A 26,313-nucleotide genomic window follows, 5' to 3' on the forward strand; every position below is an offset into this window, starting at 1 on the left:
AGGGCTAACACCTCAACATATCCGAGATAACCTTAGCTTTGATGAATTGACTGACTCCAGCTTGGACCCTGATACTCTGGTGTTTAAATACAACAAATGTGTGTCCTCTACCTTTGAGACCATTGCTCCTCTGCGCACCAAATATCTTACTCCACACCATCATGCACAGTGGTTTGATAACGCTATAAAAGAGCTGAAAAGACAAGGCCGAAAACTTGAGAGGCTGTGGCGCAAATCTCAGTCCCCAGAAGACAAACATGCCTTAATCTTCCACTTGAAGAGCTACCAAAAGGTAATCACGGGAAAAAAATCATCCTTTCTATCACAAGAGATTGCAAATGCAGTTAACAAACCAGCCCAACTGTTCCGCACAGTGGAAAAACTCTGCAACCCAGCATGTCAAAAACTTAATATCGAGTCTTCAAAGGACCTCTGTGACCAATTTGCCCATTTCTTCACAGACAAAGTCTCCGCTATAAGGTCCGCCATCCAACTTACAGCATCTGAGCCTAATATAGCGCCGAAGACCATTAGCAGAGACAACGTAACACCTTGGTCAAACTTCAAAGACATTGATGAAGAAGTCACATCAAGCATCCTCCTTCACGTCCGCCTAACTACCTGTGACCTGGATCCGGGCCCAACACAGTTCATGTTGAACTGCCCCGACCTGTTCGTACCGGTATTCCTCAAAATTGTTAACTGTTCCTTACAATCAGGGATATTTCCTGCTTTACTGAAGGAAGCAAGCATCAGGCCTTTCCTTAAAAAACCCTCCCTGGACCCAGATGCAATGACCAGCTACAGACCTGTCTCTAACCTCCCCTTTCTGGGCAAGCTAATTGAAAAAGCTGTATACCTCCAGCTAGAGGCCAGAATCCTACAAAATAACAGTTATGACCCATTCCAGTCTGGCTTCAGGAAACACCACAGCACTGAAACTGCCCTCATCCAAATATGCAACCACCTGCTCATGGCAAGAGACAGAGGAGAGTGCTCGATCCTCATACTGCTAGACCTTTCTGCAGCCTTTGACACAGTTGACCATGACATCTTGATAAACAGGCTACAGGAATACTGCGGCATTGATGGCATAGTACTTCAGTGGTTCCAATCCTTCTTGAGTGGCAGAACCCACAAAGTGTCTATGGGGCCCTTCCTGTCCACCCCTGTAACACTTAAGTATGGGGTGCCCCAGGGCTCAATCCTCTCTCCCCTGCTTTTCACGATTTACATGCTGCCGTTGGGAAAACTAATCCAAAAACATGGCCTGACATACCACTGCTATGCAGACGACACCCAACTATATCTTTCCTTCAAGCCTGGTGTGACAGACCCAACTCTAACTATAAACGCCTGCTTACGTGAACTACAGCAATGGATGAATGACAACTGGCTGAAACTAAATGCAGACAAAACTGAAGTCCTTCTGATTGGAGGGCAGAGCATGATAACAAAACAACTTAACTTGCAGTCTTCACCACTGGGAATAGGAGGCACGGATCTACGCAGCTCTGATCATGTGCGTAGCCTGGGAGTTCTAATTGATGGGGATTTAAACTTCAGAACTCAAATCTCTGCTGTGGTGAAATCATCCTATTTTCACCTGAAGAACATTGCAAAAATCAAGCACCTCATACCCCCAGAAGATCTGCCAACCTTAGTCCACGCCTTCATCACATCCCGACTGGACTACTGCAATGCTCTCTACACTGGCCTTCCAAAAAAGGCCCTGTACCTCCTACAGCTGATACAGAATACTGCTGCCAGACTGCTAACCAACCAACCCCGTCACTGCCACATAACGCCAGTCCTGCATTCCCTTCACTGGCTACCTATAGAATGGAGGGTCCTATTCAAGATCGGCCTACTGACATTTAAATCCCTGAATAATCTAGGCCCTGGATACATGAAAGATATGTTACAGCTGCGTAGCAATCCCCGCATTCTCAGATCCACAGGTTCTAATAATCTAGTCATACCCAGAGTCCACTTGGAAACTTTTGGTCCCAGAGCCTTCTGTCATGCTGCCCCTACGTTTTGGAACTCCTTACCTCAACAGATCAGGACAGCCCCATCCCTGGACGTGTTTAAATCCAGACTGAAAACCCACCTGTTCAGTCTGGCATTTGCAGAAATATAACTTTTGTTGTGTGAATACTTCATCCTACTAATTACTGAATCTGAGAGAGCCTAAGCGCTTTGAGTCCTATGGGAGAAAAGCGCTATAGAAATGTTATTGTATTGTATTGTATAACAACGAAGATTTGTAGCAGGTGGTTTGGCTGCATACGTATATATACTCTGCCAGTGAGCCGGGCGCAAGGTGAGCCGAATGACAGCTTGAGTCATTGAGTATTAGTATTGGAGTTATAGAGTATACACTGTAGAACAGGAGAGGCTTGTACTATCAGCTAGGGTTTAAAGTTTAAAGCTACGCACTACGACATAATAAAGAGGATGATAAGATTACACATCAGGAAGGTTTTTTTTTTCCATGTGAGAAAATAAGGTTAGGTGTAGGAACATAGATTTTTATCAGGAAGGAGTTATTATTAAATGGGACTTGTTAAATTCTAAAAGCTCATGTGTGATCAAGTGTAAATTGCAGTATGAGCGTTACTGTTATCACTGCATTTTCAAATTTAGATATATGTTTCATAGATGTGGTTGCCTTCAACTATACACCTGTTCATACAGACAAGACTCCTGCACTGGCTGGCTCACCTGCTGAAAAAGTGAGACTTGAAATATCACTTCTTAGGAACTATGAATCGACAGTATAGTGACTGACAGCTACTGCTTAGCCCTTATCACTACCTTCAGTCACATTTTTCTACTGTAATGCTGTGAAATATATAATCATTAATTATAATAATAAATGTAGTCTGGCTCCTATTGTTCCATTTACTTTGGTATTTACTTGGTCCTTCCTCCTGCTGTTGCTGCCATCTTTCAATACTGCATTGACGCTACTGATATGTACACTTCTGGATAGCAGTGCTGATGCCTTCCACCCAGCTCAAGCTGCCTGCTAGCGATGTGATAGCTGACCAGAAGGCCACACTCTACTGCTGCTCTTGATGACCCGTGCTCCATGTCAGGTCCTTCATCCTTGGTCATAATTACACTGGCGTTAATTCTACACACCTTTTATGAGTGGCTTTCATTCCTGATGTCACCTAGCTCATGATGCCAGCTAGCAATGTGGTCTCCTGCTGTTTTGATGGCAGTGACTGCTGCTAGTGGGCTTTAGCAGACATATAGTGCCACCGTCTCAATCTTAGTTCCATGGCCTACTGTTTTCGCTGCTTTCTGCGTGCTGTCCATCATGCATAATTCCAATTTTCCTGCCATCGCTGTAACTGCGATTTTCTGAAAAAACACATGGTCATTTGGAGATTTTTAATTTTTCCCATGTTGTCACTTTTCTCCTTCACATATCTAGGAAATTTGGAGGTTGTAGCATGTATTTGGGGCTTTGCTATTAGTCATGAAAGTTTGGATCAGCTGATTTCGGAGCACGGCTTTGGGAGCCGAGCACCAAACTGGGCGCCCCATAGCAGCAATGTTATGCTGCGCGGGGCGCGTAGAGGTAATTTGGGGCTCTGGCGGCTGCCAGACCTCGAATTACATCTCCCTCCGAGTTGCGACAACTCGGAGGGGGAATAGTATTTAACGCCGCCTCGAAGTTTAGCAGCAGCGGTGAGAGCCGTCATTCGTCTCTCACCGCGCCGAACTGAGCGGCGCCGAAATAAGATGCACCCATGAAAGTTGGCTTATAGACTTTGATGCACTTTGCAAAATAGGTTAGGTGAGAATTCGCAGAACTATCTAAAGTTCAAGGACATGTTTGCAAGACTGCCAGAGCGCGTACTTGCTCATCCCTAGTGCCAATATGTACAAGATAATTTTAATAAATGTGCAACATTAAAAATAATGGGGAGGCGATACATAGCCTGGATACAATCAGATACACGATTAAATAGTGCATCACTGGTATGAGGTACTGATTGACTGGTATCACAGCTGGGTTATTGTTTTACTGAGTGTCTATCATTTATTGTGATTATGGCCAGTCATCTTTTCATATTAGATTTTTTTTTACTTCAAGTATTATTATTATTCAGGATGTGGTGGAATATTTTCAGCAAAGCTGTTTTTTCTTTTTGTTCCTTTTTATTTATACCCTATGTATTTGGGTACTTAATAAAGTTGTTAATTTCAAAATCTTCATGTTATATGGGGTATGATTTTATTTAAATTCTTTATTCTTTTTACATTACATTAAAACATTAAAAGCATTCTGTTGTCACACCTTGGATTTGTGTGGTGTGTGTGTGTGTTTTATCCTATGTTGTGAGCCTAGGTCATCTTTTGTCTAAAGATATTGTGCTGTACAGTTGTCTATTCGAACCTCATTGTTATTCATTGGCAGGATTGTCTGGAAGTGTCACATAAGTTCATTCAATCAAAGCTTAGCTTATAACAATTGGCAGCCTTGGGTCAGTTCCTTCTCATGAGACTTTTCAAGGTCTGATATCTGGAGTCCTTTGCATAATTTCACAAAATATCTCTTCATATAAAGGTACATGTGATTCTTGACGGTTGTCAGAATACTCTTTCCTCTCTTATAAGGCTTCACTTCAGGCAATCTTTGATTTATTTTTTTAGCATCTACAGTATACCACGTTTCATCTATCTTTACTTTTATCCAAGATTCTGTGTATAAATCTTTCATCAAATATATGGTTGGTAATATATAAAACAATGGAATGGCTGATCTTGATGTGGATTGCAACTTGTGAGCACAGTAAACCCAAATTAGATTTCCATATGATCTTCTAAACCTGTGAATTTGCAGTGATGTTACAAGATGCCTCTACATATTTTATAATCATGCTAGTGATGTTATGAATGTATTGCAACTTCAGTTTTTTTCACTCAAAAAATAATGTGTGTGTGTGTGTGTGTGTGTGTGTGTGTGTGTGTGTGTGTGCGTGCGTGCGTGCGTGCGTGCGTGCGTGCGTGTGTGTGTGTGTGTGTGTGTGTGTGTGCGTGTGACATTATTTGCATCTTAAAGCAGGATTGTCAACCATAAAATCAGATTCCATTTACCCACTACTCTGTGTTTATTATGCAGTCTACAACCTGACCCTGCATTGCAAGACATTCCAATATAATCATAAATGTTTCTACTGTAATAAGTCAGTCTGGCTCTTTTTCAGGGGTAGGGAATCTTGACTCTCCAGCTGTTAAAGGGAACCAGAGGCCCCAGGAAAAAGATACTATACATACCTGGGGCTTCCTCCAGCCCCATACGCACGGATCGCTCCCACGCCGCCGCCTTTTGCTGCCTGGATCCGCCGGTACCGGGTCCCGTCATGGCCGCCAGTCGGCCAGTCGGCCGACAGACGCGGCCAATTGTCCGCATCACACGGCGCTCCCTCTATACAAGTACGCATGAGGCTGCCTACTGCGGGTATGGAGGGAGCCGCTGTGATGCGGACAATTGGCCACGTCCGCCGGAAGTGACAGGACCCGGTACCGCCGATCCAGGAAGCGGAGGATGGCGGCGTGGGAGCGATCCAGGCTTATGGGGCTGGAAGAAGACCCAGGTATGTATAAAAGCTTTTTCCTTTTTTTTTGCGCGTTCCTCTCTGGTTCCCTTTAAGGAACTACAAGTCTGACAGCCACAGTCATGATTAATAAAGGCAAATGCATGCTGGGATTTGTAGTTATATCACAGCTGGAGAGCCAAGGTTCCTTACCGCTGCTCTATTTGGTACATTGCGGAGGAGAGGGAAGCTCGTTAGCTCCCCTCACACACACCTGTTCCTCACTGATTGGCTGACACAAGGCTGAGAAGGGAAATTCACCTCACCCCTCTGGAGAAGCTAATGAAATACAACCTATGTTGTGCTCACTTATGTTTACAATGCATGCTAGATATATGCAATTTCTAGGCGAGAAAAAAGAGTAAGGGAGGAAATTACATTAGGATTGGCTTTAGTAAGAGGCAGTAAAGATGGAAAATGCCGGAAACAGTTTTCTCTTTATTTACTATATAAAATTCACTAAAATCAAAACATGGACAGTACAATACATGTTATGCAAGTAAAACAAATATCAATTTATATATGTGTTTTTTCCTGGGATAGTATGGCTGTCCCTGCTGCTTTAAAGTAACAGACCGCCTTCCCACAGTATCTTTCCACTATTACTTTCATCACACAGCTAATTTATATTGCATGTTGTTGGTGATATGAACACTATGCACAAAGCACAGAAAATGTAAAGCATTTCTTTAACCTGCTGGGCACAGCTATGCTAAGCACTCATTGTATATTTTTTAAGAATAGAATATTAGATTTGATAATCTATTTTAAAAGGAAGCCCCCCGGATTGATGTTGGTTTGAACATTGAGTGAGAAGGGTTGTTATGTGGGAGATCGAGCTGGGCAGAATCCAACAGACTGAGCAGGAGCAGCACTAGGATGAGGTTCCATAGGTTTGTAATGCAGTGATCGTTACAAAGTTTGCTGCCCAAGATGGGAGAGGGATATTAGATTATAACTAATGGAGATCTGATCTCATTTTCAGTTGGACATTGTGACAAGGTGGTAAATGACTGATATCAGGTAGATAATGCTTGTTTACCACATCTACAAATAAGCCCGGTATCTATAGGAAGAAGTAGATATGGATCACTCTTTTTTGTAGAAAAGGAACATCATTTCCATCCTTTCTGGCCAATATGGATTTGGTGTAAACAGGAAGTGGCTTTAAATCTTAATCAGAAAATTACTTTTGTACACAGGCCTAAATAATCTTAATCTGCATTTCTAGTTTCCTATCTGTAAAGGTGGCCATACATTTATTGATTTTTTTGCATGCTGCAAACGATTCACAATTGACTGATTTTTGGCTAAAATTGGTCGATTCAGTCACATGCGTAGGCCATGCTGCCCTTAGTGATTGACCGTTGCATAACGTCACACATGCGCCCCAGGACTAAAGAAGGAGCAACCGGAGGAGAGAATAGAGACCAGGACCATGCGAGGGGGGGTTGGGGGTTAATGGGAGGGGGTAATTGGGAGACCCAGCAGACAGGCACATATTATCAAAGATTTCATACTGAAATCAGTTGAGAATCTGTGTGTAGTGTGTGGAGGGATTTGAGCAGATAGATGGAAAGGGGATTCAAAAACCAATTGAATTGCAATGTAATCACATTGCCAGTAAATTAGGTTATGTTTGCGTCTGATGGGTTGGGGTTCATCTCCAAATTTCATACCCATTGCAGATTGTAGATATAGGAAGCCTGAAGTAAGAAGGATATGCAAGCGCATACATTTGAAAAATGTGCGAGCTAATTTAGGTGTGACGTTAAATAACGATATTACTAGCAATATCGGTAAATAACAATTTAAGTGCAATGTTAAATAACAAAATCGCTAACAAAAATGGTAAATAACGATTTAATTGCAGTATTACAGGAACCTAACTATAACCTAACCTCTCCCTACTCTCACACAGAACTCTCTCCTGGTGGTGCCTAACCCTAAGACCCCCCTTTGGTGGTGCCTAACCCTAAGACCCCCCTGGTGGTGCCTAACCCTAAAACCCCCCTGGTGGTGCCTAACCCTAAGACCCCCCTGGTGGTGCCTAACCCTAAGACCCCCCTAGTGGTGCCTAACCTTAACACCCCCTGATCCCCACTGCCAATAATACAATAAATTTCAACTTAACTGCAGATGCCTGCTAAATAGCATAACAGCTTTCTATATTATGTTAATTAACAATTATGCCCACATATATCAATAAATAACATTTGTGCCCACATATATTGAAAAATAACAATTACGCCCATTTTTGGCCGCAACTTTTTTTAACTGCCTTACTTGCCTGGATGTTGTGCTTATCTTATGATAATTGAACCATCACAAGTACTATATGTAGATCAGGTGCTCTGATTTCACAGGTAGGATGCTTGTTCCAGATGTATGACTCAAAATTACTGAAGCCTGGCTGTTAGTATGGCCTTTTTTATTTTTACATGATAGGACAAGGAAAAAACAAATTGTCCATACACTTTTGGGTTATGTCCAAATTCCTTCTCCATCAGTGTTACATTTCTTAAGGACTAATATTCGGAAATTCTGTTTTTGACTTTTAAAGAGGAACTTTACTGAACATAAATCAGGGGCACTGGAAATGTTGGCGCTTTATAAATCAATAATTATAATACTATAACTTAATTAATACTTTTATGATATTAATATATAAAGTATTTAGTCATTATTTTCCCATTGTAAAATCTATCCTCATCCTTATTTATCATTCTTAAATTTATCACAGATGGCAGCATCTTTACTTCTGGCAAGGTGCAACACTGTGGAATGTTTGTTTTGTTGTGGGAGCAGAAACAACACCTGGTCTCCCAGAATGCTCTGAGGCAGGAAGCTGCATGACTAAATAGCTTAGGCTAAACATCACTGTTAAGGAGTGATTACATACCAATATACAGCAATATATAGATATAGGAAGTGTTTCAGATGCTGAAAGCAGGATAATTAATGTAAAATTGGCTATCCTGAATAATTAACTACATTCTTCTATATGTGGTTGTGGTGCCCTTTAAGGAAGACTAAAAGTGCAGTTTTATACAAAGAGAATATTATTTCAACAATAAGACGAAAGTAATTTCCGCCATAAAACACAGCATAGAAGGAAAATGGAGAGTTGATAAAACTGATATCTTGGACAGAGTTTCCTAACATTTCATCATTATCCAGTGTGCGCTGCTGTGGTCAGCTCTAAATGAATAGTGTAATGAAGTTAGAGATGATAGCTGTTAGTGACCTAACATCTGGCCTCATTCCCTGTGCCAAGAATGTAGAACAAACAATCAATGTTTACAGCTTCATTTAATGGACAAATTGGAGTCCTGTTGCTCTCCCTGCAGATATCTCATGACTTTCATGTTTTCTTAAAAGCTGCTGTGAGTGCTTTGAGAATAGGATTTTACCCAATAGGATACATTTGGGTTTCCTTGTCAACTCACAGCTGCAGGTTTGAGTCTCCCTCTCCACCCTTCAGACATAAAGCTCCAAAATCTCACTGTCATATTTTAAGTATGATGAATGGACACAGTACTGTGAAGCTTTGGCTATTGTCCTGATCTTCTATTTGAAATTAACTTGTTTCTATGTTATATTTTAAAGTGGACCTGAACTCTTGCACGGGACAGAAGAAAAACATAGATAAATGCACCCTGTATGTGAAACCTAACAGGCTTTTCATATAACTCTGCTTTAATATTACACTGTTCTCAGCATGTCAGACTGCAGACAGGGGTGCAGCTAAGGTTTTAGTGGTCCCAAGCAGTCCAAAACTTGAGGCCCCCCTCCATGACAAAAAAAATTGTAGTCACACCACAAAACAAAGGGCGAAAAATGGCCATGGCCAAAATATGATGTGGGTGGAGCCAAATACTAGCAAAATACAGGTAGTTCCCGGTTTATTTATTTTAAGTATTTATATAGCGCCGACATATTACACAGCGCTGTACAGAGTATATAGTCTTGTCACTAACTGTCCCTCAGTGGGGTTCACAATTAAGTCCCTACCATAGTCGTATGTCTATACCATGTAGTGGAGTGCATGTATCTTAGTCTAGGGCCAATTTAGGGGTAAGCCAATTAACTTATCTGTATGTTTTTGGGATGTGGGAGGAAACCAAAGTTCCCAGAGGAAACCCACACAGACACGGGGAGAACATACAAACTCTTGGTAGATGTTGATCTGGCTGGGATTTAAACCAGGAACCCAGCACTGCAAGGCAAGGGCGCTAACCACTACACCACCATGCCGCCCAACATATGAGATATGGTACAGGTGGTGCCCTCAGTATAGGTAGCAAGCTATAGGTACTGCAGTATAGGTAGCCAGTTACATGTGGTGCCCTCTGTAGGTAGCAAGCTATAGGTGTTGCAGTATAGGATTGCCAGGTGGTGTGGTGCCCTCAGTATAAGTAATGAGCTATAGGTGCAGTATAGGATTGCCAGGTACATGTGGTGCCCTCAGTATAGGTAGCCAGCCATAGCCCCCCCCCCCCAGTATAGGCAGCCCATATAGTTCCCCATAGTATAGGTTAGATAGGTAGGTGCCCCTGTATAGGTTAGATAGGTAAGTGCCTCCAATATAGGTAGCCAGTATATTTGCCCCAGTATAGGTTAGAAAGGTAGGTGCCCCCAGTATAGGTTAGATAGGTAGGTGCCTCCAATATAGGTAGCGAGTATATTTGCCCCTAGTATAGGTTAGATAGTTAGGTGCCCCATATAGGTCAGATAGGTAGGTTCCACCAGTATACGTTAGAAAGTTAGTAGGTGCCCGCAGTATAGGTTAGATAGATAGGTGCCCTTCAGTATAGGTTAGATATAGGTAGATTCCCTCAGTATAGGTTAGATAGGTAGGTGTCTCCAGCATAGGAGTGGGGGGAGCGGTCAGAGCAAAGTTTCAACTCACCTTCCTCGATCCCCTCATGCAGCCTCTATCTTCTTCCTGTCCCGGCGTCCATCGCATCGGTAAGAACTGCGTACGTGCCTCCAGTATAGGTAAGATAGGTTGGTGCCTCCAATATAGGTAGCCAGCATAGTTGCCCCCAATATAGGTTAGATAGGTAGGTTCCCCCAGTATAGGTTAGCTAGTATAGTTGCACCCAGCATAGGTTAGATAGGTAGGTGCCCGCAGTGTAGGTTAGATAGGTAGCTGCCCGCAGAATAGGTTAGATAGGTAGGTGCACGCAGTATAGGTTAGATAGGTAGGTACCCCTCAGTATAGGTTAGATAGGTAGATGCTCCCAGTATAGGTTAGATAGATGTCTCCAGCATAGAGGCGGGGGGAGCGGGCAGAGCAAACTTTCAACTCACCTGCCTCGATCCCTGCACGCAGCTTCTATCTTCTTCCTGTCCCAGCGTCCATCGTATCGGTAAGAGCTCCCCCTGTGATGACATGTGTTTACGTCATCACAGGGGGTGCTGTTACCATCGCAACAGACGCTGGGACAGGATGAAGATGCGTGCAGGGATCGAGGAAGGTGAGTTGAAACTTTGCTCTGCCCGCTCGCCCCACCACTGCGCTTACCCTCCTGCTGCACCACTTGCAAGAAACGGGCCTGGGACACACCGCCAGCAGCAGAGCGAGGCCCCCTTCGTGTGAAGCCCCAACCGGGGGCCTTACTCGCTTGTACGCTGGCGGCACCCCTGACTGCAGAGATTCATACCTTTGCAATTGAGACATTCCAAACATAGCAATGCATTAAAGCTTTTGCCTCTGATATTTAGCATAAAAAGTAGGAAAGTGTTTACACAGCTAATTAGACATTATTTGTACATAGTAATTTTAGAACACTTGGTTTGATATTGTTCCTTTAAAGGTTATTATACTGTTGCTTATCTTTTAGAGCAGAGGGGATATTCTGAGTTCAGGTCCGCTTTAAACAGGGTGAACAACGGATGTATGATTAGGACAAAATATATACCACTATCTATAACATTAGTTACACCTGCCATGTTCATAGAATATATACCAATGCTTTACTTATCAGTATTTTAGCAGTGGTATTTTGTTAACCACTTGAGGACCGCAGTATTAACCCCCTCCCCCCCCCTAAAGACCAGGCCCTTTTTTATGAAATTGGCCACTGCAGCTTTAAGGCCAAGCTGCAGGGCCGTACAACTCAGCACATAAGTGATTCCCACCCCCCCATTTTCTCCCCACCAACAGAGCTCTCTTGGTGGGGTCTGATCACTCCCCAAATGTTTTTTTTTTTTATACATATTTATTTCTTTTATTTTTAAATAAACTATTGTATTTTTTTTATTATTATTATTATTCCCCGCTCCCTCTCTCCCTCCCCCCGCCAGCCAATCAGCGTGATCGGCTGTCATAGGCTTCAGCCTATGACAGCAGATCACTTCCGCACTAATAGAGGGTAAAGCCGTGTCACACGGCTGTCCCCAGTACAGCGCTGCTGCAGATCGCAGCGCTGTACAACGTAATTAGACGGTGGTTTTCGCTGTCTAACAGTCTCCCAAGCGGCTGCTCGGAGACTGAAGGCTGGGTGGAGATCCGCCTTCCGAGCAGGAGATGCTTGTGCACAAACTCCTGCTAGCCCCATAGACGGCGGTTCATGCCAATGTGCATGGAGCGGTCCTGGGGCTGCCGCACTGCTCACGCCAATTGGCGTGGAGCAGTCGGCAAGTAGTTAAAGAAGATCTGTGATGAATTTACAGCACACTAAAATAAACATATTACTGTTTCCCTAGTTATTCCTTCTCTTCATTTTTCCTATTTTCGCCACTCCCCACTGCAAATAAATAACTTATTTAATAAAATATAACTTTTAAACCTTTGGGCAAGATGGTTGCGATGTAAAGTGCTTCCGGGTCATTACACAGTCTCCCTGTACTGCCGTGCACGATAGATCAGCAGAGCTGAAGCCACATGAGGCAGATCTCCTCCCTGCTATCAGCCTCACTGGAGTGATGCAGATCTTCCTCCTGCTAGCTGGAGCACACAGAAAGGTCAGGGATGACTCAGCAGCAGGGGGGAGAGGCAGATAGCAGGGAGAAACAGCTGCTGTATTGTCTGCCTCTTCCTGCAGCACTAGATGGATAATTAGAAAGGAGCAGGAGAGACACAGCACAGCTGTTTTTAAACAAGTGAAAATATATTTGTACTTATGAAAGGAACATATCTCTTAATTTAAATTGCATTTTGAAAAAGGGCCACAGAACCCCTTTAACTTTTTGGTGCTCTCACCATAGACCAGATGCCTGGATGATTCCCAATCCACACTCTGTTAGAGCCATGGCTGACATTTTCAACCCAAAGAGCATCTAAGAAGAGTGAAAGAGTTGAATGCAATATAATAAACTGCAACTGAAACCATGTTATAATTTAAGCTGCATCATGACCAATTTGGATGCACAATTGGCCACTTGAGATATGATTTACAAGGCTCCACCTTCTTTGCTTATAGGGGCATGGCAAAGGAGAATGTCACACAATACTAAAATGATTGTTAGGCAATAAAAAGTTTAGTGCTAACATTTTACCTATAAAGTAGTTAGATTACCACAGGCCCCATTGCCCTGGCTTAACCACATAACGACCGCCTAACGCCGGTCTTATGTGGTTTCCCATGGAAACTTTCTATGTCAGTTCACGGAGGGTGTCTGATCGTGGCTCGCAGGCTAAATGTAAACACGCAGGGAAGAAATCCCCTGTGTTTACATCATACGGCGCTGCTGTCGGCCTCTGATTGGCCGCGGATCGCCGGCATCTGATAGGCTGAAGCCTATCAGAGGCAGCGCAGGACGGATCGCCGTCCTGTGCCGCCCAGGGGAAGGAGAGGAGGGAGGAAAACAGAGGGAGGCGGAAAATCGATGCGGAGGGGGGCTTTGAGGAGCCCCCCTCCACTAGGCGAAAGTGAGCGGCGGCGATCAGACACCCCCAGCAGCACATCCTCCTAGTGGGGAAAAAAAGGGGGAAGTCTGGTCGCCCTGCCTCAAACACGATCCGTGCTGTGGGCTGAAGAGCCCACCCAGCACAGATCAGAAGAACATAGCCCGGTCCTTAAGTGGTTAAAGGAACACTATCGATTATCATGTTATTTTAACCTGGGATTGAAAGAGTTCCTGAAGTGCTGGTAAATAATGATGTATACATTTTACTTGCTTATCTCTTTTGTTTACTGTATCAAATTCCTTTCACTCTTAACTGACGGCAGATTCCCTCACAGTGCATCTGTTAACCCTGTGTGCGAGACATAGCTCTCAGCAGCTGCAACTGCCTGTGTCCTGTGTCTCTGACTGAATTGTCTGAAGAGAGCAGAGGAATTGCAACTTTCTAGAAACAATTGTAATTGTCTGTGACACCACAGCTTTTCATACTTTTTTTGCTTTCACAGAAAAATACTCTGTAGTCTGATATGCAAAAAAATAACACTGGCTGTGCATTGAAGCATACACCTCTTTTGGGAATGATTTGTTCCAGTAGAGCTAAATCCTACACACAATGAATTTAAGCTTTTGTCTATGATATTTAACATGACAAGTAGGGAAATGTTTACACAGCTACTTGGACATTATTACATTATTTGTACATTGTCATTTTAGAACACTTGGCTTGATGATGTTCCTTTAAGAATCGGCCTGGTGTAGTCAAAACACTCCTCTAATCAGCTGCTACCTCTGTAACTGCCCTGGTGCAGTCATGTGACCCATATGATAAGTGACATCATCATGTCATGTCCCATCTATAATCAGTATAGTTACAATGCCTTCTCTGTAGCAAGTGTCCCATGTAACCGGTTCATTGGCATCTGTAATGCCTTATAATAAGGCCATGAATGGATGTCCCACATACAACAAGTATGCAATAACTACTCCTCCACCCCTATCAGAATGTAGAGGTAGACATAAGGAAACAGTCATATTTAACTTCGTGTAGTTCTCTCTGTGCTTTCACATAATATATTCGCATGATGTGCCAATAGACATGCATGGACAAGAAAGGGAAGCCTACAGAAAGCCTGAACTAAAGATTCAGATAAATATGACTACTTCCTCTGTACCGGAATGAGGGGAGGAGTGGAATTGTTGGCTGAACAATGTCTCCAACTTTTCCCTCTGGAGGAAGGAACCAATTCCTTGCGACCTGTGCAATCCTGGTTAATACAACACTGCGCTGACCATTGCCAGCCTAAAGGCAAAGAGTCTGAAGAAGAAGGCTTATTAGCTGAAAGCTTACTCTTTTTCTTTTAAGTTAGCCAATAAATGGAAAAATCTTGATTCAAAACCTCTGTCTTTACTGATGGCTAACGTGGTACAAGGCTCTACTGCTACTATTAGGTTTGTTTTTTCTGTTACTTATTCTTTCTACTCATTCATTTTGTCAACTCGGACTCAGGGGCAAACCCAGGATTTTCAAGGGGGGGATTTCTGAAGGGTCTCCGTCAGCCACGCACAGTACAGTATAATAATATAGTAGGACATCATGCTGGGTACACATAATGCAATTTCCCATCTGACTGACAGGATTTGTTATATGACAATTATTTCCTAAATGTCCGATCTGCTCCTGATTGACAATGGGATCGTTCAGAAGCAGTTTGGATACAGATAATAATGAGGACAGCCGACATTAGTAATGAAGGGGAAAGTGAAGCATTCACACAGCATGGCACAGGGCTGTGCTCATACCTGACTCTGTTAAGTTCCCCACAGCCTCTCCATGTTTTGTACACACACTGTTGCTCCATGCTCTGTACACACACTGCAGCTTCATCCAAAGTCAGTTGTAGCAGGGAAATAAAGGGGCCAGTGCGGTGAGTTGCAGGATGCCTGCAGATATTCTGGTGTCTCAACTTGTGCCTGTCCCCAGACACTGCATCGGGCCTGGTCTGAGGGGGGATTCTGGGCAGCTGTTATCCCCCCCTGCGTTTCCTATGGGACTCTTCGTGACCATATGTACTTACAGATATGTCTGTCAATCATACTTATTACCAGGCTCTAATTGCTGCATACTTTGATAATATTTATATTTATATGTAGCCTACCAACTTCGTTTTGCTATTCACAGAACTACCTTATGGTAGTAGGCTACAATGTCCATATTCAAATCATCATTTTCTTGTGGTTGACTAGGTTTGTTGTAGCACTCTATTCTTCAGCTGTGCAGCTTTATTTATCAAAGTTCCTGAAAAATATATTTGTATAGCAAGTCATTGGAATCCCTGTTTCACATTTTAAATGCTATATGGGAAAATATGGAGAGCTGCAAAGCCAAAAGTTCTGTCAAATGTTACAAATGTTTAGACGTTTAGGCTTACTGCAGTATATTAGCGTAGTGTCCTAGTAGCATGAATGGAGGGGATAAGTGCAATATAAAATAGCCAAAATCAGTCCTATTGACCTGTGTTTTCTTTTCCAGGCTATTATGAAGACGTATACAAAAATCAATTTGCCCTCGCTCAGTACTTTAAAAATGAAGATCATTGGCTGTCAAACCACTTCTTTGAATGCTGTTTTCACACAGCAAAGAAAATTAAAGTTGATGGTGGTAAAAAGAAAGCTGAAGCTCATGCAAACCTTGGTATGGTGGATGAAGAGCATGGTATGTGTCACTTCTAGTCCTGGCGAATATAGGTTAAGACAGTATCGTATAACATGAACTGATGGGTAGACTCGTGTACCTAATGTGAGGATTACATGCAGTGGGCAGTTGTAGGGGACGAGGTGGGTGCATGCAGTGTGGGCAACCTTGTTAATCGTCATGATTTTCCTGTATAACTCGTTGGTTGTTACGATAAAAAATGTCAAAAATGTTAAATATATCATATAGGAGACAAACACAGTGATATTTGAGAAGTGAAATGAAGTTCATTGGATTTAGAGAAAGCAAACAATAATTGTTTAAATAAAATTAGGCAGGTGCATAAATTATGGCAGTGTTGTAATTTTATTGATTCCAAAACCTTTAGAAATAATAGTTGGAACTCAAATTGGCTTGGTAAGCTCAGTGACCCCTGACCTACAAACACAGGTGAATACAATTATGAGAAAGAGTATTTAAGGGCGTCAATTGTAAGTTTCCCTCCTCTTTTAATTTTCTCTGAAGAGTAGCAACATGGGGTCTCAAAACAACCCTCAAATGACCTAAAGACAAAGGTGGTTCACCATCATGGTTTAGGGGAAGGATGCAGAAAGCTGTCTCAGAGATTTCAGCTGTCTGTTTCCACAGTTAGGAACATATTGAGGAAATGGAAAACCACAGGCTCAATTCAAGTTAAGGCTTGAAGTGGCAGACCAAGAACAATCTAAATAAACAGAAGTGACGAATGGTGAGAACAGTCAGAGTCAACCCACAGACCAGCACCAAAGACCTACAACATCATCTTGCTGCAGATGCGATCACTGTCATTGTTCAACCATTCAGCGTACTTTACACAAGGAGATGCCGTATGCGAGAGTGATGCAGAGGAAGCCTTTTCTCCGCCCACAGCACAAACAGAGACGCTTGAGGTATGCTGAAGCACATTTGGACAAACCAGCTTCATTTTGGAATAAGGTGCTGTGGACTGATGAAACTAAAATTGAGTTATTTTGGCATAACAAGGGGCGTTATGCATGGAGGAAAAAGAACACAGCACTCCAAGAAAAACACCTGCTACCTACAGTAAAATATGGTGGTGGTTCGATCATGCTGTGGGGCTGTAGGGCCAGTGCAGCGACTGGGAATCTTGTCAAAGTTGAGGGATGCATGTAATTCACTCAGTATCAGCAGATTCTGGAGACCAATGTCCAGGAATCAGTGATAAAGCTGAAGCTGCACTGGGGCTGAAACTTTCAACAAGACTATGGCCCTAAAAACTGCTCAAAATCCACTAAGGCATTCATGCAGAGGAACAAGTACAACGTTCTAGAATGGCCATCTCAGTCCCCACACCTGAATAAAATTGAAAATCTGTGGTGTGAGTTAAAGAGAGCTGACCATGCTCAGAAGCCATTAAACCTGAATGAACTAGAGATATTTTGTAAAGAGGAATGGTCCAAAATACCTTCAACCGGAATCCAGACTCTTATTGGAACCTACAGGAAGTGTTTAGAAGCTGTAATTTCTGCAAAAGGAGGTTGTACTAAATATTGATTTCATTTATTTTTTGTGGTGCCCAAATGTATGCACCTGCCTAATTTTGTTTAAACAATTATTGCACATTTTCTGTAAATCCAATAAACTTAATTTCACTTCTCAAATATCACTGTGTGTCTCCTATATGATATATTTAACTGACATTTTTTATTGTAACAACCAACGATTTATACAGTAAAATCATGACGATTAACAAGGCTGCCCAAATTTTTGCATCCCACTGTATCACATGGTGACATTTTTAATGCTGGCCGGTGATGTCACTGGAAGGAGATGCTGCTTGCTTTTTTTAGCATTTGGAAACAGCTGTTATTTCCCACAATGCAACAAGGCTCCCACAGTGTGATGTCAGGACCTCAGTGCTGTGAGGCATTGACATCATACTCTGGGAGGGGTTTCACCACAAAATCAGCCATACAGAGCCCACTAATGGTCCATTTGAGAAAATAAAAAGATTTCTCATGGGAAATAGGGTATCAGCTACTGATTGGGATGAAGTTCAATTCTTGGTTATGGTTTCTCATTAAGCACCACCTAATTCAGAAATCCATGTGCAACAGCTAAACAAGTCTAAGCAACTAGGAAAAAGAAAGTAACTAAACGTCGCTCCATGGATCAAAGTAATAGTCCTTCGTTTAATCAATCATATGGGATATCTTTAAAAACAAAGAAAAAAAAAGATGGAAGGGGAAGTTTAGTGGGACCTGGAGATAATTAGTGGAGCATCCTAACAAAATACATTAAGTTACAAATCAGGAAAAACTGACTCGACATATCTAATAAATTAGTGAGGGCGAGGAAGAAGGACGGGGGGTTCTTTGTCACTTCAATGTGCCCCACAAAGGAAGTTGAGGTAACGGAACGAAGGGTGTGTGTTGAGGAGTGATTTTACACCACTTTCCTGCTGGTTAGCCACGTGGGTTGATATTGGTCAGAGGGTGGAACCCCATGCTTATGAGTTATGTCCTCCTGGTAGATAAGGGGCTAGAAAGACTTACAGAGAGGGCTTACTTTCTTATGCTATAATTAAAAGGAAAGAAATTATAATACTTATTGAGCTTGCAGGGATATTATATAAAGAGTTTTGTTTTTCTAAACATTTTCTTTGCATACAAATCCACAGCGCTTGGTACTCAAATCGGCATCTGCAGTAACCCCACGGTGCTCAAAAGCATATTTCCACAGTGACCATCACCAGAAATAAATCGAGAAAGGTCACTTCTCCATCCAAAAATCACATAAACATTTATTAGAAGCTGAATCTACATCACATATACAATGACTTACTTCCAGGGTCCTTTTGACAGGGACCCTTAGTAGTTAAAAGCATATAGTGTAACCCAGTACTCATTTAAAATCCAAAAAACGATCTCATATAAGTTGCCCAGTCTCCAGTTCCTACCTGTTTCGGCCTTGTGCCGTCATCAGGGAACACTGGCCTGGTTCTCTGCATGTTTTTTTACTTCTTGAAAGTACATTATCTCCAGCTATTGCCGGGTAATCAGTGCAGTCATCCCCAGAAGCCGAGCTTTAAGTTACATAGTCAATTTACATTCTACTTTGTTTAGTAAACACGCTATTTTTTAACCAATCACAAGTCTACATTTTCATAAATCAAGACCAATGAGTAAATAATTATAATCAGGCAGAATCTGCAAGGGTGAGATAGCATGATCATTAAGTCTCCGTATGCATGAATCAGAAATTTGTATCCCTTCTGTGTCATGTACCCTGTAGATTCATGAGAATACTGGTTAAATAATTGATTTGCCTTAAAGTGAACCTGTTACCTGAACTGAGTAAAATGATTTAAAATAAACGCATGATGTACTTGCAAATGAATATTACATGCTTACTGTCAGGAACCGGCCCGCGGCACGCCTGCGTATACGGTTCCCGACTGCGGGTTTGAACAGATTGAGAGGGGAAGCAGCCTTAGTCAAGCTAAAACACGGCTGGGACCCCTCAGAACACCTCTCACTGCCACCACTAGCGGTTCGCTAGACACTTCCACTCTACTGTCGAGTCCGCAGCGCGCACTCCGCGTTTTCGTATTTGGGTCAGCTTTGCGCTTAGGCCAAATACGGGAACGCCACGCACCCACACACCCACACAGTTGCAATCTTACACTGTCGTGAAGCAAAGACCCACTAACAGTCGTTCCGAACGATACTGTTAGTCACTCTGCTGTCGCTACTCGCACTGGCGTTGTTCGTACGTTGGGTCAGCTGCGCGCTTAGGCCAACGTATGACAAACGCCCCCACACACAATGCAATTACAATTTCATACGGGAGTGTTGCTCAAGCGTACAATTAGGCATGAACTTATACACGGTTACACTTCAGTCTCTTCTAGGCTATGAGTGTTAGTTTAGTACGGCAGAAGTCAAACTTATTAAATAATAATTTAATATTCTAGAAAAACATAGAACAATGCAGAACTTAATATATACAAAAAGATTACAAAAAACAAAGTAAAAATGTTACAAGATAAAAGTTACAAAAATAACACACACGGATATTTGCGTAAAATAAAAATGGGGATTAAAAAAACGTTACCAGCTTAGGTTAGAACGTTGTTTGACGGGAGGACGCCGTTTCGACCAGGAGTCGCGATCCTCCCTAGCTATTCGCTACCTCCGAGAGAAGACAGTCACTAGGCATCCGCCTCTGCTTTTTATACTCTGAGCTACGCCTGTAGGCTGCAACTTCCTTGGGGAGGGGAGGAACTAGGTTTTAAATTAAATTTCAGACATATTCCATTTCCAGGTAAAAGTCCATACATCAAAGATTGTGAAGTGAGCCTTTCAACTCCAGGTGAAAACTTGATTACGGCTTTTTCCTGTCTCAGTTCTCAGACATAAATGGGATTTCCAGAGATCCACATACATGAAAAGGGTACTATAGCACCTCCACTAATGATTTAATTTCCACAGGTAAAAAATGGTATCAACAGGACTTCACCCATTTCTAATAGCCTGTCATGTACATTTCAAACGTTCCTGTGTTAGTCTCCAGACTCTGGTCCTCTGGCTTTGTGTATTGAGACAATGGGCCGTCTCCTGAGTTCAAACAGTCAGGCAGATAATCCCATTAGCACTCTCAGAGGAACTGCATACAGACTCAAAGCACCTGATATGGTCAAGACAATCACCCATTTCCTTGCCCCAAGCAACTCAAGGTAACCTGCTCCCTTCTGGCAGAAAAAAATGAAAGAATATGTTCCTGTTATCCTTAATATCATCAGCACCTCCATATATCTCCACACCTCCGCCGTTAACTTGGTGCAAGGCAGATGATCTTCCCAGATTATCCTGCCAGCACCTACATTGTTGGTTCTGCTTGACGGGACAGTCCGTCAGCATTCCCATGATTGCTCCCCTTCCTATGTTGAATGGTGAAGCTATATTGTTGGAGAACTAAGCTCCACCTCAGCAGTTTTCCATTGTCCCCAGAAACCCGATGTAACCAACTAAGAGGGTTGTGGTCGGTTACGACGGTGAATACACGACCGTAGAGATAGTGCTGCAGCTTTTGTAGGGCCCATACAATTGCCAAGCACTCCTTCTCTATGGTGGCGTAAGCTACCTCCCGGGGTAGCAGCTTCCGACTTAAGTACAGAATCGGATGTTCTTTCCCAGTTTGGTTTACCTGGCTTAATACAGCACCTAGGCCAAAGGCTGAGGCGTCCGTCTGGACTACAAACCGTCGGCTGAAGTCTGGCGCTTGCAACACGGGAGGGCTGGCTAGGGCCCTCTTCAGAGCTGTGAATGACTGTTCACATTCTGGCGTCCAGAGAATCTGCTTGGGCAGCTTCTTTTTGGTGAGATCTGTCAATGGCTTGGCGAGGGCACTGTAGTTGGGGACAAACTTTCTATAGTACCCAGCCGTTCCTAAGAAGGACTGAATCTGCTTCTTCGTGTGGGGGGTGGGCCAGGACACAATGGCATCTACCTTCCCAGTATCTGGACGAAGCTCTCCCCCGTGCACCACATGTCCCAGGTACTGTACCTGTTTCTTGCCTATCTGACACTTGCTAGGCTTGACTGTTAGTCCTGCTGCAGTGATGCGTCCCAGAACCTGTGACAGTTGTGCTAAGTGGTCGTTCCAGTTGGCGCTAAACACGGCGATGTCATCTAGGTAGGCGACAGCGCAGTGTTCCAAACCTTCCAGGAGACCATTTACAACCCTTTGGAAGGTGGCCGGGGCATTTTTCATTCCAAAAGGCATTACATTAAATTCAAACAGACCTGAGGGGGTGATAAAGGCAGACCTCTCCCGTGCCTCAGCTGTTAGAGGGACCTGCCAGTATCCCCGACTCAAATCCACGATTGTTAGATATTGCGCGCCAGCTAGCTTATCTAACAATTCGTCGACCCTCGGCATTGGGTAAGCATCTGACGCAGTTATCAAATTTATTTTTCGATAATCTACACAGAACCGAGTGGTCTGGTCCCGTTTGGGTACTAGCACTACAGGTGATGCCCATGTGCTGTGCGACCGTTGGATCACCCCTAGTGACAGCATTTCCTCAATCTCCTTGCTGATGTGGGCCTGAACCTCAGGGGAGACTCTATAGGCTGACTGTCTAACCGGCTTGTTATTTCCGGTGTCAACATGGTGTACAGCCAGGCTGGTCAGACCAGGGCGGGCTGTAAAGGTACCACGGTAAAGGGTCAGCACATCAGATAGCCCAGCCTGCTGCTCTGCTGTCAACTCCGGATTGATCTGCACCTCGGCAACAGAGTCGGTTTCCTGGGTGGATGCCAGGATGTCAACCAGGGCCTCTGCTTCACCGTCCGGTAGCAAACTGCAGACAGGGAGAGCGCAAGCGGTTCTAGCATGATGTTCCTTTAACATATTTACATGGTATGTTTTCAGCTGCTTACCTCGGTCATCCAGCGCGACCACATAGGTCACATCACTAATCTTCCTATGTATGGTATAGGGCCCATCCCAAGCGGCCTGCAGCTTATTCTGTCGCATCGGGTTTAGGACCCATACCTTGCGACCTACCTCATAAACTCTCTCCCTAGCCCCGTGGTCATACCACTGCTTCTGGGTGGCCTGGGCTTGAGTCAGATTCTCTCGCACTAACCCCACCAGGGTGTCCATCTTTTCCCGTAACTTTAGAACGTATTCCACTATGGAGACCCCGGGACCCATGTCCTGCCCCTCCCAGACCTCTCGAATGAGATCGAGGGGTCCGCGTACCCTCCTCCCATATAATAGCTCAAAGGGCGAGAACCCGGTGGATGCCTGGGGCACCTCACGATAAGCAAACAGTAAGTGGGGCAGGTATCGCTCCCAGTCTCTCCCTTGCGATTCAACAAACACCCTTAGCATCTGTTTCAGAGTACCATTGAACCGCTCACATAACCCATTTGTCTGGGGGTGGTAAGGGCTGGCCATGATGTGTTCTACCTGCATTTGTTTACAGAGGCATTCCATTAGGCGCGACATGAATTGCGGGCCGTGATCGGGTAGCATTTCACGGGGAAAACCGACCCGTGAGAAAATGCGCACCAATGCGTCCGCAACCTTGTCTGCCCGTATGGAGCTCAGGGCTACAGCTTCAGGGTAGCGAGTGGCATAATCTACCACCGTAAGAATGAAACGTTTCCCTGTGCTGCTGGGTATCGCTAGAGGCCCAATTATGTCAACAGCAACCCTTTGGAAGGGCTCCTCTATTATGGGTAAGGGCCTCAGTGGGGCTTTGTCGGTGTCACCTGCTTTGCCGACCCGCTGACAGGCGACACAAGACCGGCAAAAATCAGCAATATCTGTCCCCATGTGGGGCCAATAAAAATTGTGGGCAAGCCGGGATTTGGTCTTGCGGATCCCCAAGTGACCAGCCAGGGGCACCTCATGTGCTATTCTTAATAGCTGCTCCCTGTACCTGTGGGGAACAATCAACTGCCGGTCGGCCTCCTCCACCTCAGACGGCTCAGAGGGAATAACCTCTCTGTACAGTCTGCCGTGTTCCCAGTACACCCTCACTTTGTCGCCCTCCACCGGTGCCCTGTCCGCCAGACTCCTGAGCTCTTCCAGGCTGCTATCAAGTCGCACAGCCTCGGAGAACTCAGCGCTGTCGGCCACAGGCACCAGGGAGGTGGCAAACTGAGAGGCCTCTGGGTCCTCAGAGCCAGGCTCTGAGGTGAAAGAGCCCGACCCAGTGACATCAGCCCCTTCAGTGGACAATTCGTCTGCTGCAGCCCGGTGAGCACTGCGGGTCACCACTGCAGCTGACGGAGCATTCACTGTACACATGTCATCATGCAACACATCACATATTACATCAACATTATCTGCATTCATGGTAACAACGTGTCCTCCTCCAGGCCTGGGCACTGGAGACTCACTAGGGCTGGCTCCTAGTACACAGTCCGTAGCCCCTGGGGCCTCACCAGCACTCCCCGCTTGCACAGCATTATCACACAGTACCTTGCAAGAGTCCTGAACTTCTGCGAGGGATGCAGGCTCCATGGGGTGTGGAGTAGGCTCATACCGGGCCACTAACCGCCCCAGGTCAGTACCCAACAAAACGTTCGTGGGGATGGCATCCGTTACCCCCACTTCTTTCATTCCGCTGCCGGCCCCCCAATCCAGGTGGACCAAGGCGGTGGGTATGGCGGGGGTGACGCCCCCAACTCCTTTGACAGCCATAGTCTTGCCAGGAATGTACTCCTCAGGGTTCACAAGCTGGGGGTGCACTAGAGTCACCTCTGCTCCAGTGTCTCTTAGACCGGTGGTAACTGTATCCCCAACCGTGACAGGTTGCAGATCCTCTGCATAGCTACCTGCATTCCTGGTGGCACACAACGCATTCCGGGCCCCGCCAGAGTTTGGGGCTTCCTTCTTCTTCTCTGGGCACGTAGCACTGATGTGACCCGGTTTGTTACAGGCAAAACATCTCCGAGTGTCAACGGTGGTTGTTCTACCTCCAGGCGGCTGCTGGACTTGGCTTCGCTGGGTGCTCAGAGGAGAAGGTCTCGCAGGCTTTTCTCCCTTCCAGCTGGGCGTCGTAGTCCTCCGAAAATCAGATGCTCGATTGGACGTGTAGGCATCAGCAACTTTCGAGGCCTCATCCACGGTCTTTGGCTCTCGGTCCCGTACAAACTGCCGGACCTCAACAGGGCAAGTGTGGAGGAACTGGTCTTTTATTATCAGTTCCTGCAGGGCATCAAAGGTTTCAACAGCCAGTCCTTTTACCCACTGCTGGAAGGCAGTGCGCAGGTTGCACGCATGATCCAGGTAACTGTCATTAGGACCTCGCTGCACTGTCCTGAAACGTTTGCGATACACCTCTGGCGTGAGGTGGTATCGTGCAATGATGGCTTTCTTAATTGCCTCAAAGTCTGTTTCTTCCTCCTGGGGGAGACTCACAAACGCCTCCAGGGCCTTCCCTTTCAGCCCTGGTGTGAGGTATCTTGCCCACTGCTCATGGGGCACCCCATACTGCCGACAAGTCCTTTCAAACCCCTGTAGGAAAGTGTCTATGTCAGAATCCTTGTCCATAGCGGGGAACTTATCCAGGGGGATTCTGTGGACTCGCTCACCTTCGCGTTCTGCGGGTCCAGCAGACCGGTTCTGCTGCTGAAGTTTAGCCAGCTCCAGCTGGTGTTGCCGTTCAGCTCTTTCCCTCTCGGCCTGGTGTCGCTGTGCAGCTTGTTCCCTCTCGGCCTGGAGTCTGTCCCTCTCGGCCTGGCGTCTTTCACTCTCGGCCTGGCGTCGCCGTTCAGCTCTTCCCTCCTCTGCCTGTCGGTGCAGTAGGATCAGCTTTAGGCGCAGTTCAGGTTCAGCCGAGTTCAGTAGCTGTAGATCAGCTTCCAGAGATGTCATCTCAGTGTTCGGTGGATCATCCAGGACATCGTCTCCACTCGCATCCTGTAGCGGGAGCGATTCCTCCTCTGGCGTGTCGTGAGCTGCATCCACTGACGTTGAAGCACGGGCTTGCTCTGCCTCATCATACTCCTCGAGCGCACGAACTAACTGCTCCTTAGTCTGGCCGCTCACCGTCTTGATGCCTTTGTGCTCACACAGGTTGAGTAGTATCTCTTTGTTTTGCCTTGCATAGCTGGATGCTTTCTGAGCCATCGTGTTGCACAAAATAAAAAGAAAAAAGGGGGGAGGGAAAGCAAACACCAAGTGTGTATCTTTGAACAAAAAAAAACAAAACGTATATAGATTCTGCACTGAGTAGACTTCTGTAGGCTAGTTGCTTCTAGCAAGCTTCCAGCCTTTAGTACTCAGAATAGCAAGCTAAACTGCGTACTAATGTACTAAACGATGCCACCACTGCCAGCCAATTATGTCAGGAACCGGCCCGCGGCACGCCTGCGTATACGGTTCCCGACTGCGGGTTTGAACAGATTGAGAGGGGAAGCAGCCTTAGTCAAGCTAAAACACGGCTGGGACCCCTCAGAACACCTCTCACTGCCACCACTAGCGGTTCGCTAGACACTTCCACTCTGCTGTCGAGTCCGCAGCGCGCACTCCGCGTTTTGGTATTTGGGTCAGCTTTGCGCTTAGGCCAAATACGGGAACGCCACGCACCCACACACACACACAGTTGCAATCTTACACTGTCGT

At 44.8% G+C, this 26,313-nt stretch overlaps 1 protein-coding gene across 3 annotated transcripts in view; it reads left to right on the plus strand.

Annotated features, from left to right (window-relative positions):
* TTC29 (tetratricopeptide repeat domain 29) overlaps positions 1 to 26,313 on the plus strand; it is a 326,460-nt gene that overhangs the window by 98,445 nt on the left and 201,702 nt on the right. For all 3 annotated transcript variants that reach the window (XM_068269689.1, XM_068269706.1, XM_068269697.1), the window contains one exon: positions 16,003 to 16,185. In XM_068269689.1, coding sequence (XP_068125790.1) covers positions 16,003 to 16,185 — 183 coding nt within the window. The remainder of the gene's footprint in view (positions 1 to 16,002; positions 16,186 to 26,313) is intronic.

Source organism: Hyperolius riggenbachi, chromosome 1, assembly GCF_040937935.1.
Source record: "Hyperolius riggenbachi isolate aHypRig1 chromosome 1, aHypRig1.pri, whole genome shotgun sequence".
In the NCBI taxonomy this organism is placed as follows: domain Eukaryota; kingdom Metazoa; phylum Chordata; class Amphibia; order Anura; family Hyperoliidae; genus Hyperolius; species Hyperolius riggenbachi.